Source organism: Balaenoptera physalus (assembly GCF_965194825.1).
Source record: "Balaenoptera physalus genome assembly, chromosome: 11".
In the NCBI taxonomy this organism is placed as follows: domain Eukaryota; kingdom Metazoa; phylum Chordata; class Mammalia; order Artiodactyla; family Balaenopteridae; genus Balaenoptera; species Balaenoptera physalus.
Genome location: NC_138896.1, coordinates 80131620 through 80151546, shown reverse-complemented (window position 1 = coordinate 80151546; position 19927 = coordinate 80131620). Strand labels below are relative to the sequence as shown.

General features: G+C 40.6%; 1 protein-coding gene and 1 long non-coding RNA gene across 18 annotated transcripts in view; one reads left to right on the top strand and one right to left on the bottom strand.

Moving 5' to 3' along the window:
* Nucleotides 1-19927, bottom strand: part of LOC309637552 — a 398176-nt gene that overhangs the window by 153376 nt on the left and 224873 nt on the right. The gene's annotated exons all lie outside the window — the stretch shown is intronic.
* Nucleotides 1-19927, top strand: part of CFAP20DC (CFAP20 domain containing) — a 303119-nt gene that overhangs the window by 274251 nt on the left and 8941 nt on the right. For 9 of the 17 annotated variants that reach the window (XM_082412155.1, XM_082412151.1, XM_082412159.1 and 6 more), the window contains one exon: nucleotides 13574-18879. The exons of 1 other annotated variant lie outside the window; for it this stretch is intronic. In XM_082412155.1, coding sequence (XP_082268281.1) covers nucleotides 13574-13857 — 284 coding nt within the window. In that variant the 3' untranslated portion in view covers nucleotides 13858-18879. 7 more of the 17 variants (XM_082412157.1, XM_082412161.1, XR_014250543.1 and 4 more) reach the window with 6 other exon arrangements.

Genomic DNA, 19927 nt, shown 5'->3' with positions numbered 1-19927 from the left:
ATGAAAAAGCAAAGTTCTTTTGTTTCCAAAACTGATGTCTTTAAGTGTAGGACACCTTTACAAATTTTTACTTTCCATATTTAAATCCCCATAATGTAATAGCTTCCAATTGAATGTGTTACACCAGTATTGTGTTAACAATAAGATTGAGCAGGTATGGTCAAAAGAACACTGAACTGGGAATCTGGAAACCCAAGTTCATCCCTGACTCTGCCTCTAACTCACCAAGTGACCTCAGATGAGCTGCTTAACTTTGCAGACCCTGTTTCCCTCATCCATAAAACGGGCGCGATAATTCCTGCCTCTTTCACAGGATCATAACAGTCAAATGAGCTACTGCATGAGAAAGTGCTTTCTAAACCATCGGGGGTTCTGCTAGTTGAGATGTTACTAAGCAAGGCAGATGAAATCATTCTTCTGTTAAACCCCACTTTTTAAGAACTGCTGGCACTGCGTGCAACTCACCAGAGAGTCCGCTGATTTCTTGTTTCCCCCAGATCACTGCAAACTCTTTGAAAACAGGGCCTCTCTCTTATATCTTCATATTCCCAACACCTGGCTTGGTGCCTGGGGCAGGGAAGGATCATGTTAAATGTTTTTGGGTGGTTAGAAGAAGGATAGGCAGAGGAATGGCTGTGGTACGGTTTCAAACCCCCACTCCACCATTTTGTCACCACTCCCTTGGCCTTAACTCCAGTTCGTCACTGTCCTGACGGTGTCCATGCACCAGCTTAATCTGATGTTGGCTGGGTAAGGTGAGGTCCCACCACCACCACCACTACCACCGCCTTCCCTTCCTCGGGGCAGTGACGCTTAAGATCACAGCTATGTTTCACAGTCATTGATTCACCCTTTCAAAAGGTACTCAGTATTTACTGAGCCTCTGTTCTGTGTCAGCCCTGCCCATGCCCACCATCCAAGCCCCTCCAAAACTGACCCTGGTGAGCTTGTAGCCCAAAGGTTTGGTTTTCTTTGGTCCTTAGTAGCCTGTGCTAAGGAAGAGAGACAACTGTTGTCTTAATCATCCCCTCCTCCCTGAGCCTGCTCTGGTCCTCTCCAGCTGAGGGAGGTCTTGCCCTCCCAGCCTCCAAGCCTATTACATGGATTTTGAGAAGTACTCAGAAGGCACTCGCTTGCTAGTGCTAGTGATGGCATCAAGTACATAAGTACTGAGCACAATGATGGGCACATACAAGGTGGTCAGGAAATATCTTAGTAAAGCTTTTTTTTTTTTCATTCCATGCCATTTGTTGAAAACCAACCAAACCTTGCTAACCTTGCTGGTTACTTAGGCGGTAGGTGTTCTCTTCGTCCAAACCATCTAAATAGCTGTCACAAGAAAAAAAAATCAAGCCATGTTCATTTTCCCAGCAAATTTGACAGATCTTGCTACCACTAATAAAATTACAGATCATCTGACATTGTTTTCCATATGTGTTCTATGCTTTAAGTATCATATTTCTAAACATTATTTTAATTCATGTTTATTTGGTAGTCTTTTTAGGTTGTATGAATGGGGATTGAGCTCTTTATTAGATCATTTAATTTGCGCTGTTTGGCATTTGTGCAGCTCTGGCCCATGAAGAAGTCTAGAGCTGTGATAATCAAATTTTGAATCCTGTTCAAGTATCCCTAATCCTCATAACTCTGTAGTCCTTTGGCCCTCTTCCTTTATCCTTTCTCCTCCCTGCCAGCTCTCCACGCTCATTTTTCTTGTACTTTATAGCGGATCTGGCCCCTGTGATCACCGTTTCTTCTCTGTCTTACACTGCAAGTATAGAGTTATCACATCTGCAGCGCTCCTCCATTCCAGCACTGACATCCTGCCCGCATAAGGACAGTCTCCCAGGAAAGATGGTGAATCCTGCTTCCTTGCCCTTCTCTGTTGCAGTTTAAGAATTACGGGCCAGGCCAGCAGCTAACATGATGGTGGTTCCCCTTCCCACAGGTGGAGAAGACCTGAGTGTGGAAGAGGACGAGGAAGTGCTGACTCTGCTGTATGACCCATGTCTGAACTGTTACTTTGATCCCCAGACTGGGAAATACTACGAGTTGGTGTAATGCCTCCTTCCAGGGCAAAGAATGGCCACCCCAGGCGGAGCAGGATAGCAGTTCTGACTGGCATCACAATGCATGTGTTGGCCAGGACCATGGAATCAACAGTAACTAAGAGAAGTGAAGTTAGTTTGTACATAGTGTTCAATGTTAAGACTACCTACGTTCTTTTTGTAGATGGCTGTGATTTTTTGGAACTGTGAAGGAATTAATACAGAGATAAGATTTTAGAACTTTGAATTGGTTCTTATTTGTTGGTTCTCATCCTACATATAATTTTGTTTATTTCATATAATTTTATGTAAACGAATTAAGAGTTATTAATGCAAATTTTTTGCAATGTTAATCTGTAAATGATGGCTTGATATACAGAAAATGTATTCTTGTTTAAAAGATATCTGGGTACCTTTTATTTTATTACCTATTTGTATTAAAAATAAAGTATGATGGTCAGAAGAATGCCTTTTAAACTGCTTCTTTTTATTTACTCCACTTTCTTTACCAGAATATTCCTAGATGGTATTTACCTTTCCTTAGATTATTAGAAAAAGGATTAACTGTGAAGTAGTCAGACATTATGACCATATTTTATTGGTACCGACCTCGCTATTTCCATTTCATTATAGTTCATCCAGAGTTTGCCAAAGATCACAACGTCGTTAATAACTTAAGCTGCTTAGCTCTGTGCTTTTTTTTTTTTAATTTTTTACCAGTTATCTCTGAATTCTAATAATACGATCCAAATCTAGTGCCATGGATCCAAATTTAATAAGAAGTCACCCATTTGAACACCCCACGTACCTCACCACTCCTGTGACTTGGACCTGGAGAAATGGAGGAGGCTTCCTTTGGTCTTTAGAATATGTCACTGTAACTCTGCTCGCTGCATCACAAGGAAAAATATCATGTACTTCCTGAATTCGAGTAAACCAGCCTTGAATTGTGTGCCAAGTATATAAATATTGAGCTCAAGGAAGTACTTTTTATATTAGCTGGCATGTTTTGTTACTTAATAAAGATTTTTTAATGAAGAAGAGTACCATTGGAAATGAAAAATTATTGGTGTACAGTTGGATTTAATGGCAGTACTATAATTTCATTTAATGCTGCTTGATGGAGGAAATAAGAGCTCTTTTTTCAGGAGTAGATTTGGGCTCCTGTTCAAAGGATCATACATTATTTAGAACCGTGCTCGTATTTGATAAGCTTTTAATCCTATTGTTCACAAAGAATACCTTTGTTATGAATATTTCTCCAAGATCTTCATACTTACAAAATGCAGAAAAAACTGCAGCTTCAGAAAGCATGCAGGATGATAAAAAGAGTTGGTTATGACCTTGAAGATTGGAGTAGGACTTGGAAAGCCTTGTTCCTTCTTTAGTGAGTCTCAGGATCATCCACATAAATAGGGGAGTCAACTAAATGTCTATACTAGTTAAGATGTGAAGTTACAAATATCAAAAACATCATGAGCTAAAAGTAATTAAGGATACAAGAGTGCCTCGTGAACCCCCAAACAGAATGCTGCAAGGCCTCTGAGTGGACTCAAGCTAGAACCTAGAAAACTCTGTTGGGATTCTTGAACTGCAAGCAACAGACACCCTTGATCCCAGAATTCAAAGAGTTGTTGAACAATCAGACCCCAGGAGGCACAGGAATCAGGCAGCTCCAGGGATCCTATAGTAGGAACTGTCAGTTTCTCTCGACAATGGTCTCCAAAATCACGGTGCCACCTTTTTCTGCCTTGAGTCTCTGCTCAAGGAGCAAGAGGCTGGTAGGCTTGACTTCTCGGTTATCCCCAGGACTACATGGAATGGAAACAAGACAGTTCCTGAAGAAGAGGGTGCTATTAACAAAATGGAGAGGGACACTAAGCAGGCAAAAATGACAGATGTCTACCCTGGGCATCTAAAAATGTTGTCTCTGCGACTCACCTCTGATCCATTTTGCCCATCTCTTCTCTCTTCTCTCTCCCCAAAATTTTCTCAGCTATTCAGTCCACCCACCGGAACAGTTAGCCAACCACAGCCCATACATCCAACCACACAGAAATATTAACTCTCAATTTCAATTCAAATATCCCAGACTTGGGATTCCAACTGGCCCACTTTGGTCCAATGGCCATCAGAACCCTCTTCTGTGGATGGTGGAGAAAGGCAGTTAAGGAGTTTCTCATGAACCAAGCAGACACTCCAAAAATTATCTACCACAAGGTCATATTTTACACTTTGTTTGTTTAAAAGGAGTAGCTTCAATTTCTGTTGAGATTTCTATAGAAGAATTGAAAAATAGAAATAGATGTGCTTCACACTGCCAATTTTAAACCAAAATGGTACAGCAAGATTACTTGGAAATTCATTGACTGGGCTATATGGCTTCACTTATCAAATTTTGCTGCATATGAGAATCTCCTGGGAAGTTTATAAAAATACTTCTATACCTAGGTTCCACCCCCAGAACGTTTGATTTGATTGGTCTGGGGTGCACCCTGGGCATTAGAAAATTTTAAAACCTCCCCTGGCAATTCGAATGTGTAGTCATGCTTGAGAACCACAGTTATAGATCAGATCCAATGTGATGAGAGGGCACATTTGCCTCATGGCACATGTAGCAGTGAGGAAAAGTTTATATTATTATTAGTTTCCACTTTCAAGACCTGGATTTCTACTATTCTCGTCAAATGTGTACTAAACATTATATCTGAAATTGACTATTGCAAATGGATCCTGAAAAAAATAATTCAATGTGGAAGTACATCTTAAGATAATTTGGTATCAGTTTGGGGATTGATTCAGTTTCTTGTTTCATACAATTCAGGATGCAACTTGTAAGTGACATTAAGTCTTCAATCTCTAAATTATTATTTAATTACAGAGCCCAGGAATTATAGAAAAAAAACTGTCAGCTGATTTGTGGCATCAAATCAATAATTTAGCTTCCCTGGCAATTATAATTTCTCTCTCTAATTAATTTAATTTTATTTCCTATTAAAGGAAAAATACTGACAGATGAAAAATACATAGACACTTGCATAATAATTTGCTGTATTGTATTTCTCCATATTTTTAGATTAGCTTCATTTGAATCAGTCATTTCAGCCACATCTTGAATTTTTTTTTTTTGAAGTACAAACTGTTTAATAACCAAGAATATGTAGTCACAGACTGTACAACCTGAAGGACGATTAATTAAAAGAACTAATTTTAAAGTTGCCCTTTGGCTTTATTTAAAGATCTAGCTGCTGAAAGTTTCTGGATTGTTCTTTTTTAAAAACTGTTTAATGACAGCAAGTACAGTACTAAAGCTAGGTTTATTCCAGGTGGCCTCCTGAGACTCTCAATCATCAGTCAAAATGGCCAGAATAATGATTAAGAATCTCCTATCTGCATATGGTTGTACTGTAGGATTTCTATTTCATACATGATTCATTTTGCATTCCAGAAAAGTTAATCATAAAGAGGATTCTTCTCAAGCAAATCCTATTTTCTCTTTTTCTTCCATTATAATGGTTGTGATAGAATCATCTAATTGGGCCTAGGAAGTACAATCAAGATCATTTCTTTAAACTCTGATTTTATAATTGAGAAAAGTGAGATTCAGATTGGGAAGTTAATTATCCAAAGGCAATTTGCAGAAGGGAGAATGGAATCCATGACTCCTCACTTCCAACCCAGCTCTTTTCCCACCCTGAGGGAATTAAGATGAGGATTCAAGTGACAGAGTTAGGTGGACATCACAGTCACTGTACAGTGGCCGCTAGAGGACACTAGAGCCTGCCGGGAGTTTGGGTTCTCTGTTTTCATTTAGTGTTTTCTTCTCTTTTGTTTGTGTAGATTCTTCCTTCCATATTAGGCCTTTTTATACTTCAAGGATCAGCATTTCCCAAAGTGTTTCAAGAAGCAAATTCCACTCGATGTTAATAAATTTAATTGGAGTGGGGAAGAAGCCCATGATCAATGTTGGAAAATACTGGAGAAGCAGAAATGGTCATTTGTCTTTACTGGAGAAATTCTCAATGGCTTTAGTAGCCTAGTAGGCATAGGGAATGTCCAAGGAAGAGTGGAATATGCTCAAATTTCTCTGTTCTCAGAACCCTTGTTCAGTAGAGCATCTCATGGGGCTGATCCCCCCACAGAACCTCCTTTGAGAAATGCTGCAGTAGATCACTTCTCCAGTGCCGACGAGCCCTGACTCCACCAGAGCTCCCAGAAATGTGTCTCCCTGGGTTGGTTGGCTGGTTGTGTGGGAGTGTGTGTGTGTGTGTGTGTGTGTGTGTGTGTGTGAGATTTGGCAGTGAGGGTGGGGCTTTTGCTTTTTGTTTTTCTTTTGCCCAGATATTTCACAGACCCCTGACCATACTGTAAGATCACTCTTCAGACTCACTTTTCATCTAAAACAAGGTATGCTGAAGCCTGAACTTTCCTTCAGTCAGAGACTTTGGTAACCTAAGATGAAGAAATTTTCTTTCTCCACTCCCATTTACCATTGCAACAAAAAGAATAAAATACCTAGGAATAAACCTACCTAGGGAAACAAAAGACCTGTATGCAGAAAACTATAAGACACTGATGAAAGAAATTAAAGATGATACCAACAGATGGAGAGATATACCATGTTCTTGGATTGGAAGAATCAATATTGTGAACATGACTATACTACCCAAAGCAATCTACAGATTCAATGCAATCCCTATCAAATTACCAATGGCATTTTTTATGGAACTAGAACAAATCATCTTAAAATTTGTATGGAGACACAAAAGACCCTGAATAGCCAAAGCAGTCTTGAGGGAAAAAAGCAGAGCGGGAGGAATCAGACTCCCTGACTTCAGACTATACTACAAAACTACAGTAATCAAGGCAATATGGTACTGGCACAAAAACAGAAACTTAGATCAATGGAACAAGAGAGAAAGCCCAGAGATAAACCCACGCACCTATGGTCAACTAATCTATGACAAAGGAGGCAAAGATATACAATGGATTAAAGACAGTCTCTTCAATAAGTGGTGCCAGGAAAACTGGACAGCTCCATGTAAAAGAATGAAATTAGAACACTCCCTAACACCATGCACAAAAATAAACCCAAAATGGATTAGAGACCTAAATGTAAGACCAGACACTATCAAACTCTTAGAGGAAAACATAGGAAGAACACTCTTTGACATAAATCACAGCAAGATGTTTTTTGATCCACCTCCTAGAGTAATGGAAATAAAAACAAAAATAAACAAATGGGACCTAATGAAACTTCAAAGCTTTTGCACAGCAAAGGAAACCATAAACAAGACGAAAAGACAGCCCGCAGAATGGGAGAAAATATTCGCAAACGAATCAATGGACAAAGGATTAATCTCCAAAATATATAAACAGCTCATGCAGCTCAATATCAAAAAAACAAACAACCCAATCCAAAAATGGGCAGAAGACCTAAATAGACATTTCTCCAAAGAAGACATACAGATGGCCAAGAAGCACATGAAAAACTGCTCAACATCACTAATTATTAGAGAAATGCAAATCAAAACTACAATGAGGTATCACCTCACACCAGTTAGAATGGGCATCATCAGAAAATCTACAAACAACAAATGCTGGAGAGGGTGTGGAGAAAAGGGAACCCTCTTGCACTGTTGGTGGGAATGTAAATTGATACAGCCACAATGGAGAACAGTATGGAGGTTCCTTAAAAAACTAAAAATAGAATTACCATATGATCCAGCAATCCCGCTACTGGGCATATACCCAGAGAAAACAATAATTCAAAAAGACACATGCACCCCAGTGTTCATTGCGACACTATTTACAATGGCCAGGTCACGGAAGCAACCTAAATGCCCATCGACAGACGAATGGATAAAGAAGATGTGGTACATATATACAATGGGATATTACTCAGCCATAAAAAGGAATGAAATTGAGTCATTTGTTGAGACGTGGATGGATCTAGAGACTGTCATACAGAGTGAAGTAAGTCAGAAAGAGAAAAACAAATATCGTATATTAACACATGTATGTGGAACCTAGAAAAATGGTACAGATGAACCGGCTTGCAGGGCAGAAGTTGAGACACCGATGTAGAGAACAAACGTATGGACACCAAGGGGAGAAAACCGCGGTGGGTTGGGGATGGTGGTGTGCTGAATTGGGCGATTGGGATTGACATGTATACACTGATGTGTATAAAATTGATGACTAATAAGAACCTGCAATATAAAAACAAACAAACAACAACAAAAAAAGCAACTAATACTAAACTTTCTTTGGGTTATTTGTATGGAAATATGTTAATATAAATGTTTCAGACATTACATGAAAAAAAAATTTTTCTTTCTCATATTTCAAATTATTCAAATTTATAACTATAGGTAATACAGTTAACTTACAACAAAGGATAAATCTAAGTTAAAGTTCATCATGAATATTGGAGCTTTACATCTTAATGAATATCTTGGTTCTGGTTTGGGTGGTTTTAATATAATTTAGAATCACATTAAGTCAAAATAATTTGACTTATAAGAATTAAATAACCAATAAACATGGGCCACAGATAACACTAATTTTTACTGCTGACATATTCTTCTGTAGTTAATCACCTGTAATCCTGTGAAGCATTACAGAAGTGAAGTGTGAGAAATGGTATCGATTGGTTTTCATCAGCCTAACTTATCATTGTCAATGTTTATGCTGAACCTGGCAAGATTCAAGCATAAAACTTGCTCCTAATAGTAATAAGTATTGCCGATATTTTAACCTGTGGATCAGGGGAAATTATCTCTAATTTGTTGTAAAGAATACTTCTAGAGGCATTGGGCAGGGTTGGGGGAGGACCCTCGGGACCTTAATAATTGAGATAAGCACAATAAGGAATATTTTACTTAAGAATTCCAGGAGAGGAAATTACTGTTTATTTATTTTTGATAATATATCACTCTGAAATATAATTTCTGTTAGTAATGGAGATTCAGTAATCTATAAATAAATCATGAGATGGGATTAAAACCATACCCAGTTTTGCTTTACAGCTTCCTAAACTCAGGATTATCTTAATTAAAGAAAATCAATCAAAATTTCACCCTTTGTTTTTCCAGCTGCATGCAAAAGTGATTCAGACATTTCAAACCCTGAAGACATAGAAATCTTTTAGCCAACTCAATCGAAGAGAGCTTTCCTTTTTCTTTAAAACCTTTAGCTGGTCAAAGAAATTGATAGTGTCCTATTGTGGGCTAATTCTAGTAAGCAGAATATCTTTTTACCCCTAATTCTTGTCTTTGAATTTTGATATCTGAATATTTCTAAAATTCATCTAGTTATCTAGATCTGCACAACATTCTTATAATACCTTTCAATTCACTTATTTCAAAAGGTTTTAATCCTTTAGGTCAGGTACTTCTCAAGAACATCTGCCATTATCAAAAGAAATTTGACAAGAAAAAAATGGTGGCATTATTTGTTAGCTAAACATAAGAATCTATGGTTGTTTCAAAGTCCAGATAAACAGAAAAATAATTCCAGAGATTCCTGTTATAATTTGCTCTGATTAGCAAATACATTTCCCTGGCAATGTCTGTAGCCTTAATTTAAAAGGGATATCACTGTTTTCATTTCTCCTATAATTTTTGAGCTCTCTTTCCACGTTTTTCCAGTTGCTGCTTTCAGTCTAATCTGAAAACTCAGCCCTGCCTGCACATTGCATTATCTGGAGACTCTAAAAAATGCTGCTGCCTGAGTCCCACCCCAGGGGATTCCTACCTCCTCTAACCTGGGCTGTGACCCGTTTAAAAGCAACCAAGGCTGAGACCTAACCAATTCTCATTTCTCCTTTTTACCTCCCTCTTTACTTCTGGTGCCGCCAGAATGAGCAGTGTAAAGATTCCCAAGGGCATATGGTGTCAATGGCTTTCGACAGTTTCAATCAACAAACTAACCGTCACTTGATGGAGTTCATCTGTGGGCTATTCAGTAATGTTCTAAAAACTTGCTTTAGCCCATGTGGTTGATGACCACTAGAATGGAAGATAAGACTTTTTTGTTTTCCTTTCTTCACTCTGCCTTGTATACATTTCAAGCTAAACTACTCATTCTGCTTCCAGGGTGTCAGATTATATTTTATGTTAATGACCATATCTAGGTTCCAGCTTTCAAATCAACAAAGGGCGGAAGGCTTATCGAGTGACTGTGGGAAAGTGATTGGAGCCTATGTCTAAAGACCTTGAAATTAGTACATGTACACATGTCTGAATGTGTATTTCATAACTAGAGTCCATCAGTGCACAAAACCATTCATGACTTGGTATCACTAAGTTAAATACTGTTAAGAAGTCTTGGAGTCTTCCTATTTATAGTAGCTTTTAGTGAGTCGGATGTATTTTTCTTCCACATAAAAATACCATTTTTTTCCAATCTGAGCAAAGGTGTAGAGCAGTAGCTTTCAATGTTCCTGTATGTGTGGCATATTTCTGAATATGAGACTACAGAAGACGCACTAGAAATTAAAAACCTTGCTTAAATCACTCCCTTAAGAGACATAAACCTTTTGTAAAGTCTGTTTTCTACACAGCTTTGAATGCAAGGTGCTTTGGGCTGTGAAGCAATTAAGATAGTTGCTGTACAGTGAGGTGACACGGTGCAGAAAAGAAATGGAAAGGCTGGGAAGGGAAAGTAAGAATGGAGGTTAAGAAACCAGTAAGGCTTCTTACGAAGTCAACGGGGACTTGGAGGGACATAGGTCCTGGCCCAAGAATCTTTGCAGAGCAAAAGTGGGGTGGCATCCATTTGTGGGGTGAGACTGTAGGTTGGTTTTTTCTAAAATTTTAAAGCACAATTTTATCCCAGCAATCTGGAGAATTTGGAGACATCCAAGATGCATATAAATAAACTACCTATGAAAAAGCACTTAGCACATAATGTGTATGTTCACTGTTGTGGTTATTATTTATGTCTGAGCCTAGTGGGCCAAGGGCTTTCAGATTTGGACATCTGGCAATATACAATGGCTATGGCATTATACCTAGAAGTATGAGTGGTACATATATGTAAGTATGTAAGTTAGAATTTCATATTTTGCTATAAGACTCAGCTTTTAAAAGTGTTTTGTCAGTACTCTGAAAGAATAGAAACATCAGCTCCTTGCAATAGGCCATTTAAAAAAAAAAAAAAAACTAACAATTTTCTGAGAATTGAGAAAAATAAAGCCAATGCTGATTACACATTTAACACCCGGGGCCATGAAGTTGGAAAATGGAAGCTCCAGAAATTCTTCAAAGCTGTATTTATTTAATATTTGTAACAATTCGGGTCTGATCCAAATAATTGGATGTATGTTAAAGGTTTTTACTTTTATTCTTCATGGTGTGGTGTAGGATTATTCAAAGCAGTCTTTCTAGCTCAACTCATTTTATCTGTTAATATACATTTTATCTGAGGACATATGAAGAGTATTGAAATAATTAAACTGTATTTGTTTAAACAGAGTCTGGAATCCAGATTTTGTATAATTTCAGGCTGGCTTTCTTCCCTGTAGGCTGCATTAATAAGGTTTTCTAATAATTGGATAAGGTAACGTGAAGAAGTTATAGAAATAACCATTTTCAGCTTTGCCTTTATTTGCTCTTTGGAAGGTCAGCCATCCTCTACAAATGTTTCTCCCCAAATTTCTAAGTAGAACTTCATCAGAAGTTATAGATACTACAGAACAGTTCACCAAAGAAATACCAATGTCTTCAAAACCCATGCTTTTCCACCCCTTTTGGTGGCGTTTGCTGCCTTTGACAACTGAGAAAAGGAGGGAAATTCACAATCCCCTCAGTAGCTGTTTTCACTACGGCTTTCATGCCACGTTGGGTGTTATAAACCCGTAAGGGTGAGAAGCGGTTTTCCTCCTGACTCTCTTTACTCTCCAACTAATTCCAGCACCATCAGGTTTTATTTCCATTTCCAATACCAAGCTGTAAAAAAAAATTGTGCACGTCAGCCTCTAAAACTATGTGCAATAAACTTCTCGTAATGCTTTCTGACATTATAATTTCATCCACCTGAAGTGATAAAGGGCATTTAAAGCATCTGTTGATTACTCCTAGATCACCCGAGGGTCTGGTGTTGCTCTGCCACATGTTCACATCCCATCTACAGCCTTATCATTAACAATTACTGTTTCAGGTTTATATGCAAAACTCAGTGGTTTTTTTAAATGCATTCTTACCATTTCTACTGATCTGAATTTGACAAATACCATCAGATTATACATCGAAGCTAAAACTGTCTCTTTTTTTTCATTTAACCTAATGATTCATTGGGGCAGACTTCGGACTCTGACTGCTCAGTAGTTTATTCTGCCCCAGGAGTTCTAGTCTACCATTACCCTGGATGAAAATGACTGTCTTGGCAATTGTCCTCATCGACTTTATTGTCATCACTACAACCATTTATTGAGCTCTCACTGTGTTCCCAAACATCACAGTGAACTGCATGTATACATTTTCTCTTTTAACCCTGATAACAACTCTTTGAAATAGGCATTAGCCCACTTAATAAATTAGGAAACCGAAGCACTGAGGCACAGACAGGTTCAAGAACTCTCCTGAGTGATAATGCAGGGACCTATCGGACTGGCTGACATCAAATCTCATGCCTTACCTGTGAGCAGCACCGCTGACCAGCAATGCTTCTTGTGCTGGCCAGAATCCATATTGCTTATTAATGGAGGAAAGTGTTCGTCATGACACCTTGCTTCCTGCTTAGATGTTATCCATGGCTGCAGCTTGAAAAATATTTTTTCTGTTTATCTGTTGCACTTTATACTTTAAAAAAAAAAAAGAGTCTAATTAAAAAAAATTTTTTAAGTTCATGAGAAATTTACTACATATTTCTAAATACATTTTAAGGTTATTGATATTTTTCGTATTAGGAGCATTCCTTCCTATTATCTACATACTTTATAAAGGGGAAACGTTAGACATGGGGTGCAGGTATCATTTCAAAAATCTATTTCTTCTCCACAAGGCATCCTTCTTACTCTTCCCTTTCCCCTGGTGTTTCTATAGTAACCTGGCATCCCTCAGCTACCACCTTTTTGTTGGCAGTAAAAGATGACTTATAATCAGTCCTACACTTGTTCTGAAATGCGCCTTTCAATTCGTAACACAACAGATAGTGTGTAAGTTTATCTTGAGTTAGACTCACATGTTCAGAGGAGTGAAAATATCAAGAAGTGAGGTGCTGTAGGATTTAGCTTTCAGTTTCATAGCTAATATAAAAGAACCAAGCTGGTTTCTGGGGTCTTGGGAGTCAACCCCAGCTCTTCACATGCATTACCTTCTCCTCCTGCTTTCACCATGAAGACTATAACTGACCAGGGATATAGTCACATCCAAGAAAGGAAAGTTTCAGAAACTTATCTTTTCTAAAGTCAGTGTTTGGGGGTTTTTTCCTCCTAAAAAGCCTCTAGCTCTCCCATCTGCAGAACAGGATATGACAAGGCTTTTTTGACACATCAGTAATCAAATAAATTCTATACTCAGAGCCTGTCATGGAAGAAGCAGAAGAGCCATTTGAGCTGAGCCTCATGATCACAAAGTCATTCACATTATCTCCAAGTAGGATCAGACACACCCTCTTGGGGACACTCCACAGCCTCCAGCAGAGAAAATGGTCCTCCTTCATCTTCAAAATGAACTCCTGGGCTTCCCTGGTGGCGCAGTGGCTACGAATCTGCCTGCCAATGCAGGGGACACAGGTTCGAGCCCTGGTCCAGGAAGATCTCACATGTCGTGGAGCAACTAAGCCCGTGCACCACAACTACTGAGCCCACGTGCCACAACTACTGAGCCCGCACGCCTAGAGCCCATGCTCCGCAACAAGAGAAGCCACTGCAGTGAGAAGCCCGTGCACCGCCACGAAGAGTAGCCCCCGCTCGCTGCAACTAGAGAAAGCCCATGCACAGCAGCAAAGACCCAACGCAGCCAGAAATAAATAAATTTAAATAAATAAATTAAAAAAAAAAAATAAACTCGCATTACTGAGCCACCTCACTTGCGGTGTATGATGAATTACTTTTTAAAAAATAAACTCTATTTTATGAATACCTCAATTACATTGCATTTGTCATTTGGGAAGTTTAAAAGAGTTGATTGTTCAAATGTAAACATTCAAATTCATCAGACCAGCTCCATTCATAATTTTTCTCCAGCCATAGCCTCCCCTCTCTCAAGCGATGGCAAATCCGTCCTTCTGGTTACTGAGACCAGAAAACTTGGAAGGAACCTTGATTCTTCCCCTTTCTCTCACACTCCACTTTGAGACTGTCAGGAAATCCTACAGACTTTACCGTCAATATATTCAGAATCTGACTGCTTCTCACCACGCTCACCATTGTCACCCTGGACCAGTACCACTGTCCTGTCTCATGGTCTCATTGCAGTAGCCTACTCACTACTCTGCCCGCTTCCCGCATCGCCCCGGCAACCACCACCAATCTATTTCCAACACGGCAGCCAGAGTGAGCCCTTAAAAACATAACATATCAGGTCACTCATCTGCTCAAAACCTTTTAACGAATTTCAACTTCTAATAATAGTTGGAACTAATTTGTTATAGACCAATACTCTCACTGGGAACAACTGAAAAGCCCCCAGAAAAAAAAAAAAAAAGTCAATTTGGGCTGCTATAACTGAATACCATAGACCGGGTGGCTTAAACAAACATTTATTTCTCACAGTTCTAGAAGCTGGAATTCCAAGATCAAGATATTGGTAGATTCAGTGTCTGGTGAGGGCCCTCTTCCAAGCCCATTTGGCTTCACTGGTAACTTCTTCCAAATATTTAAAAGGAAGAAAGAATATTAATCTTGTATATACTCTTCCAAGAAATAAAAAGGAACAGTTTCTGACTTTATTATGAGGGCAGCATAACCTTGACCTAACCCATGCAAAACCTTCAAGACAGATACCTAATATTCTTTATATGTTTCATAAACATGCTACTTTGAACTTAGCCTACTTACCAGAATAATCAGTGGCTTTTACCATTTAATCTCACTTCTTACGTTCTGATTATGCAGCTACATGCTCATCAAGTTGCAATAACTTGATGTGGTCACTAGTGCTATTCACAAATATTCCAGCTCTCTCTGTACGCTGCATTCTGCTGCCTGCCCTCTGCTGCCCACTGGAAGTGAAGTATGGCTGCAAGATTTGCTTTAGCCAATAAAATGTGAGCAGAAGTGATGTGTGTCACTTCTAGGTGGGAGATTAGAGCTGGCATACTTTGCCACTTGCTTCTTCCCTCTTTCTGGCAACTGCAACATTCAAGGTGCTGGTTTCTCCATCAGCCTGAATCCTGGAATGAGGAGAATAAAATGGCCGTGGGAAACACAAGCCCAGTAGGTTCCAGTCAAGAGCAGCATGTCTTCAAAAGAACTGTGAATGTACCTATGGGCACATGAAGCTGATCAGAATCAAATAGGTAAGAAGCCAATTAAGTTTTTAAGAGGGTTGTATAGCCAGAGAAAGCACGAGTGTGGAATAAAAACGTTTATGACTGTTGAAGATTTAACACCGCTCTCTGACCTCCAATCTTCCTCAGGCAGGAAGCAGGCTGAGAAAGCTGTTTGGCCCCCAAGGAGACATGTCCTCCAATGCTTACTTCAGAGGTGGCCAAGGAAATTAAAGGTAAAGGAAAACCTCCCAGAGGAGGGAGCCAAATGGACTGGGGAGCAGCAGAATCCAGACCTAGTCAAGGAATACCGCCCACTCCCAGGACAGGGGCCGGCCCTCTACCGTCTGCCAGCAGCATTCAGAATTGCCACGGGCTAGCAGCTGCTCCACCATCGTTGCAGCTATTCTGTCCCTCTTCCACCACTGTATTCTGGGTGTTGTATCAAACTTTTAAATTCATAGATCTCTGGATTAACAGAAGCCAATTCAGACCTGAGGTAGAGACCATGCCCATTATCCCAGGATCCTGCTGTTTAAGCTGGACACCATGATAGGATGAGACTTGGGGAGTGTCTTCCGTGGGGAGAGGGTGAGTGTATTTTGCCTGCAGGTTGGAGTATGGACCAAACATTTGTTGAGCGGAAGGGTGGACTGTGTTTGTCACTAATGCAGCTCACCAGTATTTCCAGCTCTTTGCCGCCCAGAATGGAAGGGCTGCACTTCCCGTCCCCCTGGGGTTAGGGGGCACCAAATCATCTCTTCTGATTGATGAGTTGCGAGTGGAAGTGATGGGTCACTTTCCCACTAGGCATTTTTCTTGCTTTCCTAGCATGGAGATCTGCATCGTTCTGTCAGCCTGGGTCCTTGAGAGACTATGAACATGAAGTGAGGGCAAGAAATAAGCCTTCATTGTTTTGAGCTTAGAGTTGAGGGTTGTTTCTGCAGCATATCATAACCTGGTTCTCACTGAGACACTGTTGGAACCAAGAATCTCATCTCTGGAGAAATTCCAGTTATTTACCTTATACAGTTATTCTTCTGAAGATGTCATGTGCCTTCCTCAGTGAATCCTGAGGCTAAAATGGTATTGAAATCCTCAGATCCCAACCCAAACCCCTAATCAGTGACTCCCTCCCTAACTCTCAAAATCAGCTAAGGAACTTTCATTGATCTGCCCTCCTGATGAATAAAAGAAGTTGAGGACATTGCAGAAAGAAAAGTCTCTCTTTGTGTCTATGATAAAAATATAGATAACTATGTTTTAGTCTGAAAGTGGTGACTTTAAAGCAATTATTTGGACTTCTAAGAGTGCTAGAACCTTCCAAACTACAACTGGCATAATTGTCATTGATAATAAGATAATGTAGATGTTTAATAGTTCTGTAGTCCCCTCCAGGATAACAATAGCAGAACCTCTGGTCCTCTCACCCCATCAAAATGTGGCCTAGCTCTTCCTGGGACTCCCTGAACACGGCTTGCAGGCTCCACAAACCAGCTCAGTTGGCTGCTTGCTGGGGTTGATCTCCAGATCCCATCCATTGCTGCTCCCAGGCTTTTAGTTACTATTCTCACCACCTGCAGGCCAACAAATGAGGTTTAGGGGAGCTCCCAGACCTGAGCAGACCCCCTTGGAGAAGAGGAAGAGCTTCCTGACCCCCACAGACCACCCTGACAACCCCCCAGTCCTCTCCACATCAGGGAGCACCTCCTCTCAAAGGGATTAAACCACAGCCTCCTGCACCAAAGAGTTTGTAGCTGTGCTACTTCCCCAAGCCCAGTGAGTGACTGTCTGCCCTATATCCACATTAGCTACCCCAGAACAACAACAAAAATGGTACTTCGGAGCCTGTCTCTCCCGTTAGATGTCACCAGCATTTCTTTTGGCTGTAGCCGTCCCTTCTCATAAAAAGGGATTCTCATTAAAGTCTACCCCACTCCGCCACCTTAACCATAATGAAAACGAACAGTCATTGAGAATACCACAGACCAGGCATTACTTGCATTATTTAACCCTCACGCTAACCCTAAGGGGAAAATACCGCTTACACCCCACTTGGCAAATGCAAAAACTGAGGACCAGAGACAGAATGGGATCTGCCCAAGGTCACCCAGCTAATGGGGGGCAGAGACCTGCCTGTCACCACAGTCCAATCCTTACCATGGCTCACATCCTATCAAGCAAACAGGACCATAGAATAAATTGCTACTTATCAATACCTGCTTTAATCACCAATTTAGGTGCAAGAATGCTCCCCCAATTCAAAGTCAGAACAGTTTCCAAAAAAGAAGGAAAATGTTCTTGTGAAGAGAGAACCTGCGTACCAGCTTATGTGTTCTTTCACATGATAACTGTTGCTAAACTAGCAAAACTGTTGAAAGCAGAAAGCTATTTCCATTCCATGAGTTAAGTTTTTCCATTAAAAAGTATAATATTGGATGATTGTGCATTTTGTATGTGTGAAAGAGAGGGGGAAAGCCTTTACCTCTCTAAAATTGCAAATGTAGGTACAAAGTGTTGCATATTTATTAACCCATCTGCCACTACAGCATTAAATGGAGAGAAATCTTACTATAAGCAATTTCTTCACAGTTACAGCTTTACCACCTGATGTGCAAAATAACAACACTCAGTAAACATTTATTATTGTGCTAAGTAATTTCGATTTTCAATTTAATTCATAACATTTTTAAAGACCACAAAAGCGAACATTTGCTTAGCATTGGGTTTTGTTTCCATATTTCAGTTGAAAAGAACAATCACTAGTGTTTGAGGTGATCAAGAAGAGTCTCTCACCAGCATGTGTTTTAGGGAGCGCAACGGTTTGAGGGTTTAGACGCCTGATTACATGGTGACGAACGTGACAACAAACGTGGCAGCTGCACCTCACCAAACTTGACCCAGTAGAGATTCGAAAGGTGAGTTGAAATCAGACCACCCCGGTATTTCCAGGGCCCTCCTGGGAGGCAGCTGCCGTATTTTGCTAACACTGAATCCAACTGCAGTACCAACTGAGACTGTTTATCTCTCTTGGCAAAATACCAGCAGTGTGCATCAGCTGGAGGATCTTTCAAAAACAACTGATCCCAAACAAACAATTAAATCAGGACTCGGGCAGACAGTCACAGCCAGTGTGTGACTTTCACACCTGGAGAAAGGTAGGAAAGAGCTCTGAGAGAGTGGCCTGTTTACTCAATGTCCCCTGCTGCCTTGGCCCTGCCTGAAATGGGAGGGGTGGGCTTTTGAGTTGGAGATGATATCTCTCAGGTCGTCTGCCCCATCACAAAGCAGAATTAGAGTCCTCTGAGCAGAACCTCTGAGTTCCAGTCTGACCTTAGGTGTCCAGGGAGCTATAGCTGCCACCCCACTGCCCTTGGCAAAATTGCCTATCATGTCTCCCTGGACATATGTTCTGTTTCCCTACTGCTGCATACCAAGCTACCCCAACCCTACGTGGTGTAAAACCACAGCCAGGGTACTATGCTCACGGAGTCCGTGGGTCAGAAATTCAGATGGGTCAGCTGGATAGCTTCACTGAGCTTCACAACGTCTAGGGCCTCGGGTAGAAAGGCTCAAAAGGGTGGAGGTGACCAGAAATCTGTGACTGGAATCATCTGGAGGCTGCACATGTCTGGTGCCCCACATGGGGTGACTTGAGGGCTGGGCTTCAAGTGGGACTATTGACCAGAGCATCTACGTGTGACCTCTCCACATGGCTTGGGCCTTCCCAAGAGGGAACATCCAGAAAGCAAATGCTCCACGAGACCTGGATGAAAGCCGCACGATCTTTTCTGAGCTAGTCTCACAAGTCACATGGCTCCTCTCCCACTGTATTCTGTTGGTTACAGGTCAGGCCAGCCCAGGTTCAAGGGAGCTGTGGCAAGGTCACACTGCAGAAGAGCAGGAGGGATGGGAGCTATTGTTGCCGCAATCTTAGAAAAATGCCATCAGCCACCACATGACCAGAGCATGGCGGTCTCCACTTGGGACTCCTGCCCTGGTTCTCTGAAAGAAAAGAATTTAGAAATTAATCACGGTCCCAAGGAAAAAATCCCTTCATTCAATCAACAAGTACTGTGTGTGTCTTGGCTATTAAAGTTTATGTGATATAGTCCCACCCCCACCCCAACACTCATCTGAGTCACATGACCCCTCTCTCTCCAGCCACCCTGACCTGCCTGATGTTTCTCGTACTTGTGTCTGGGTTCCTCTGCCCCAGGGCCTTTGCGCCTGCTTGCTCCCTCCCCTCTTCCGCACGTTAATGCTCACACATCCTTCAGATCTCAGCTTAAACATCACTTCTTTGTGAAAACCTCCCTGAGCTCCCCGACTAGGTCAGACTCCCAGAATAGACACTCATCGCCCTAAGTACCTTATCACGGCTTCAATTTTGTTTTAATATTTAGTATCTATCTCCTCATCTTGAATGTAAATGAGGTCAG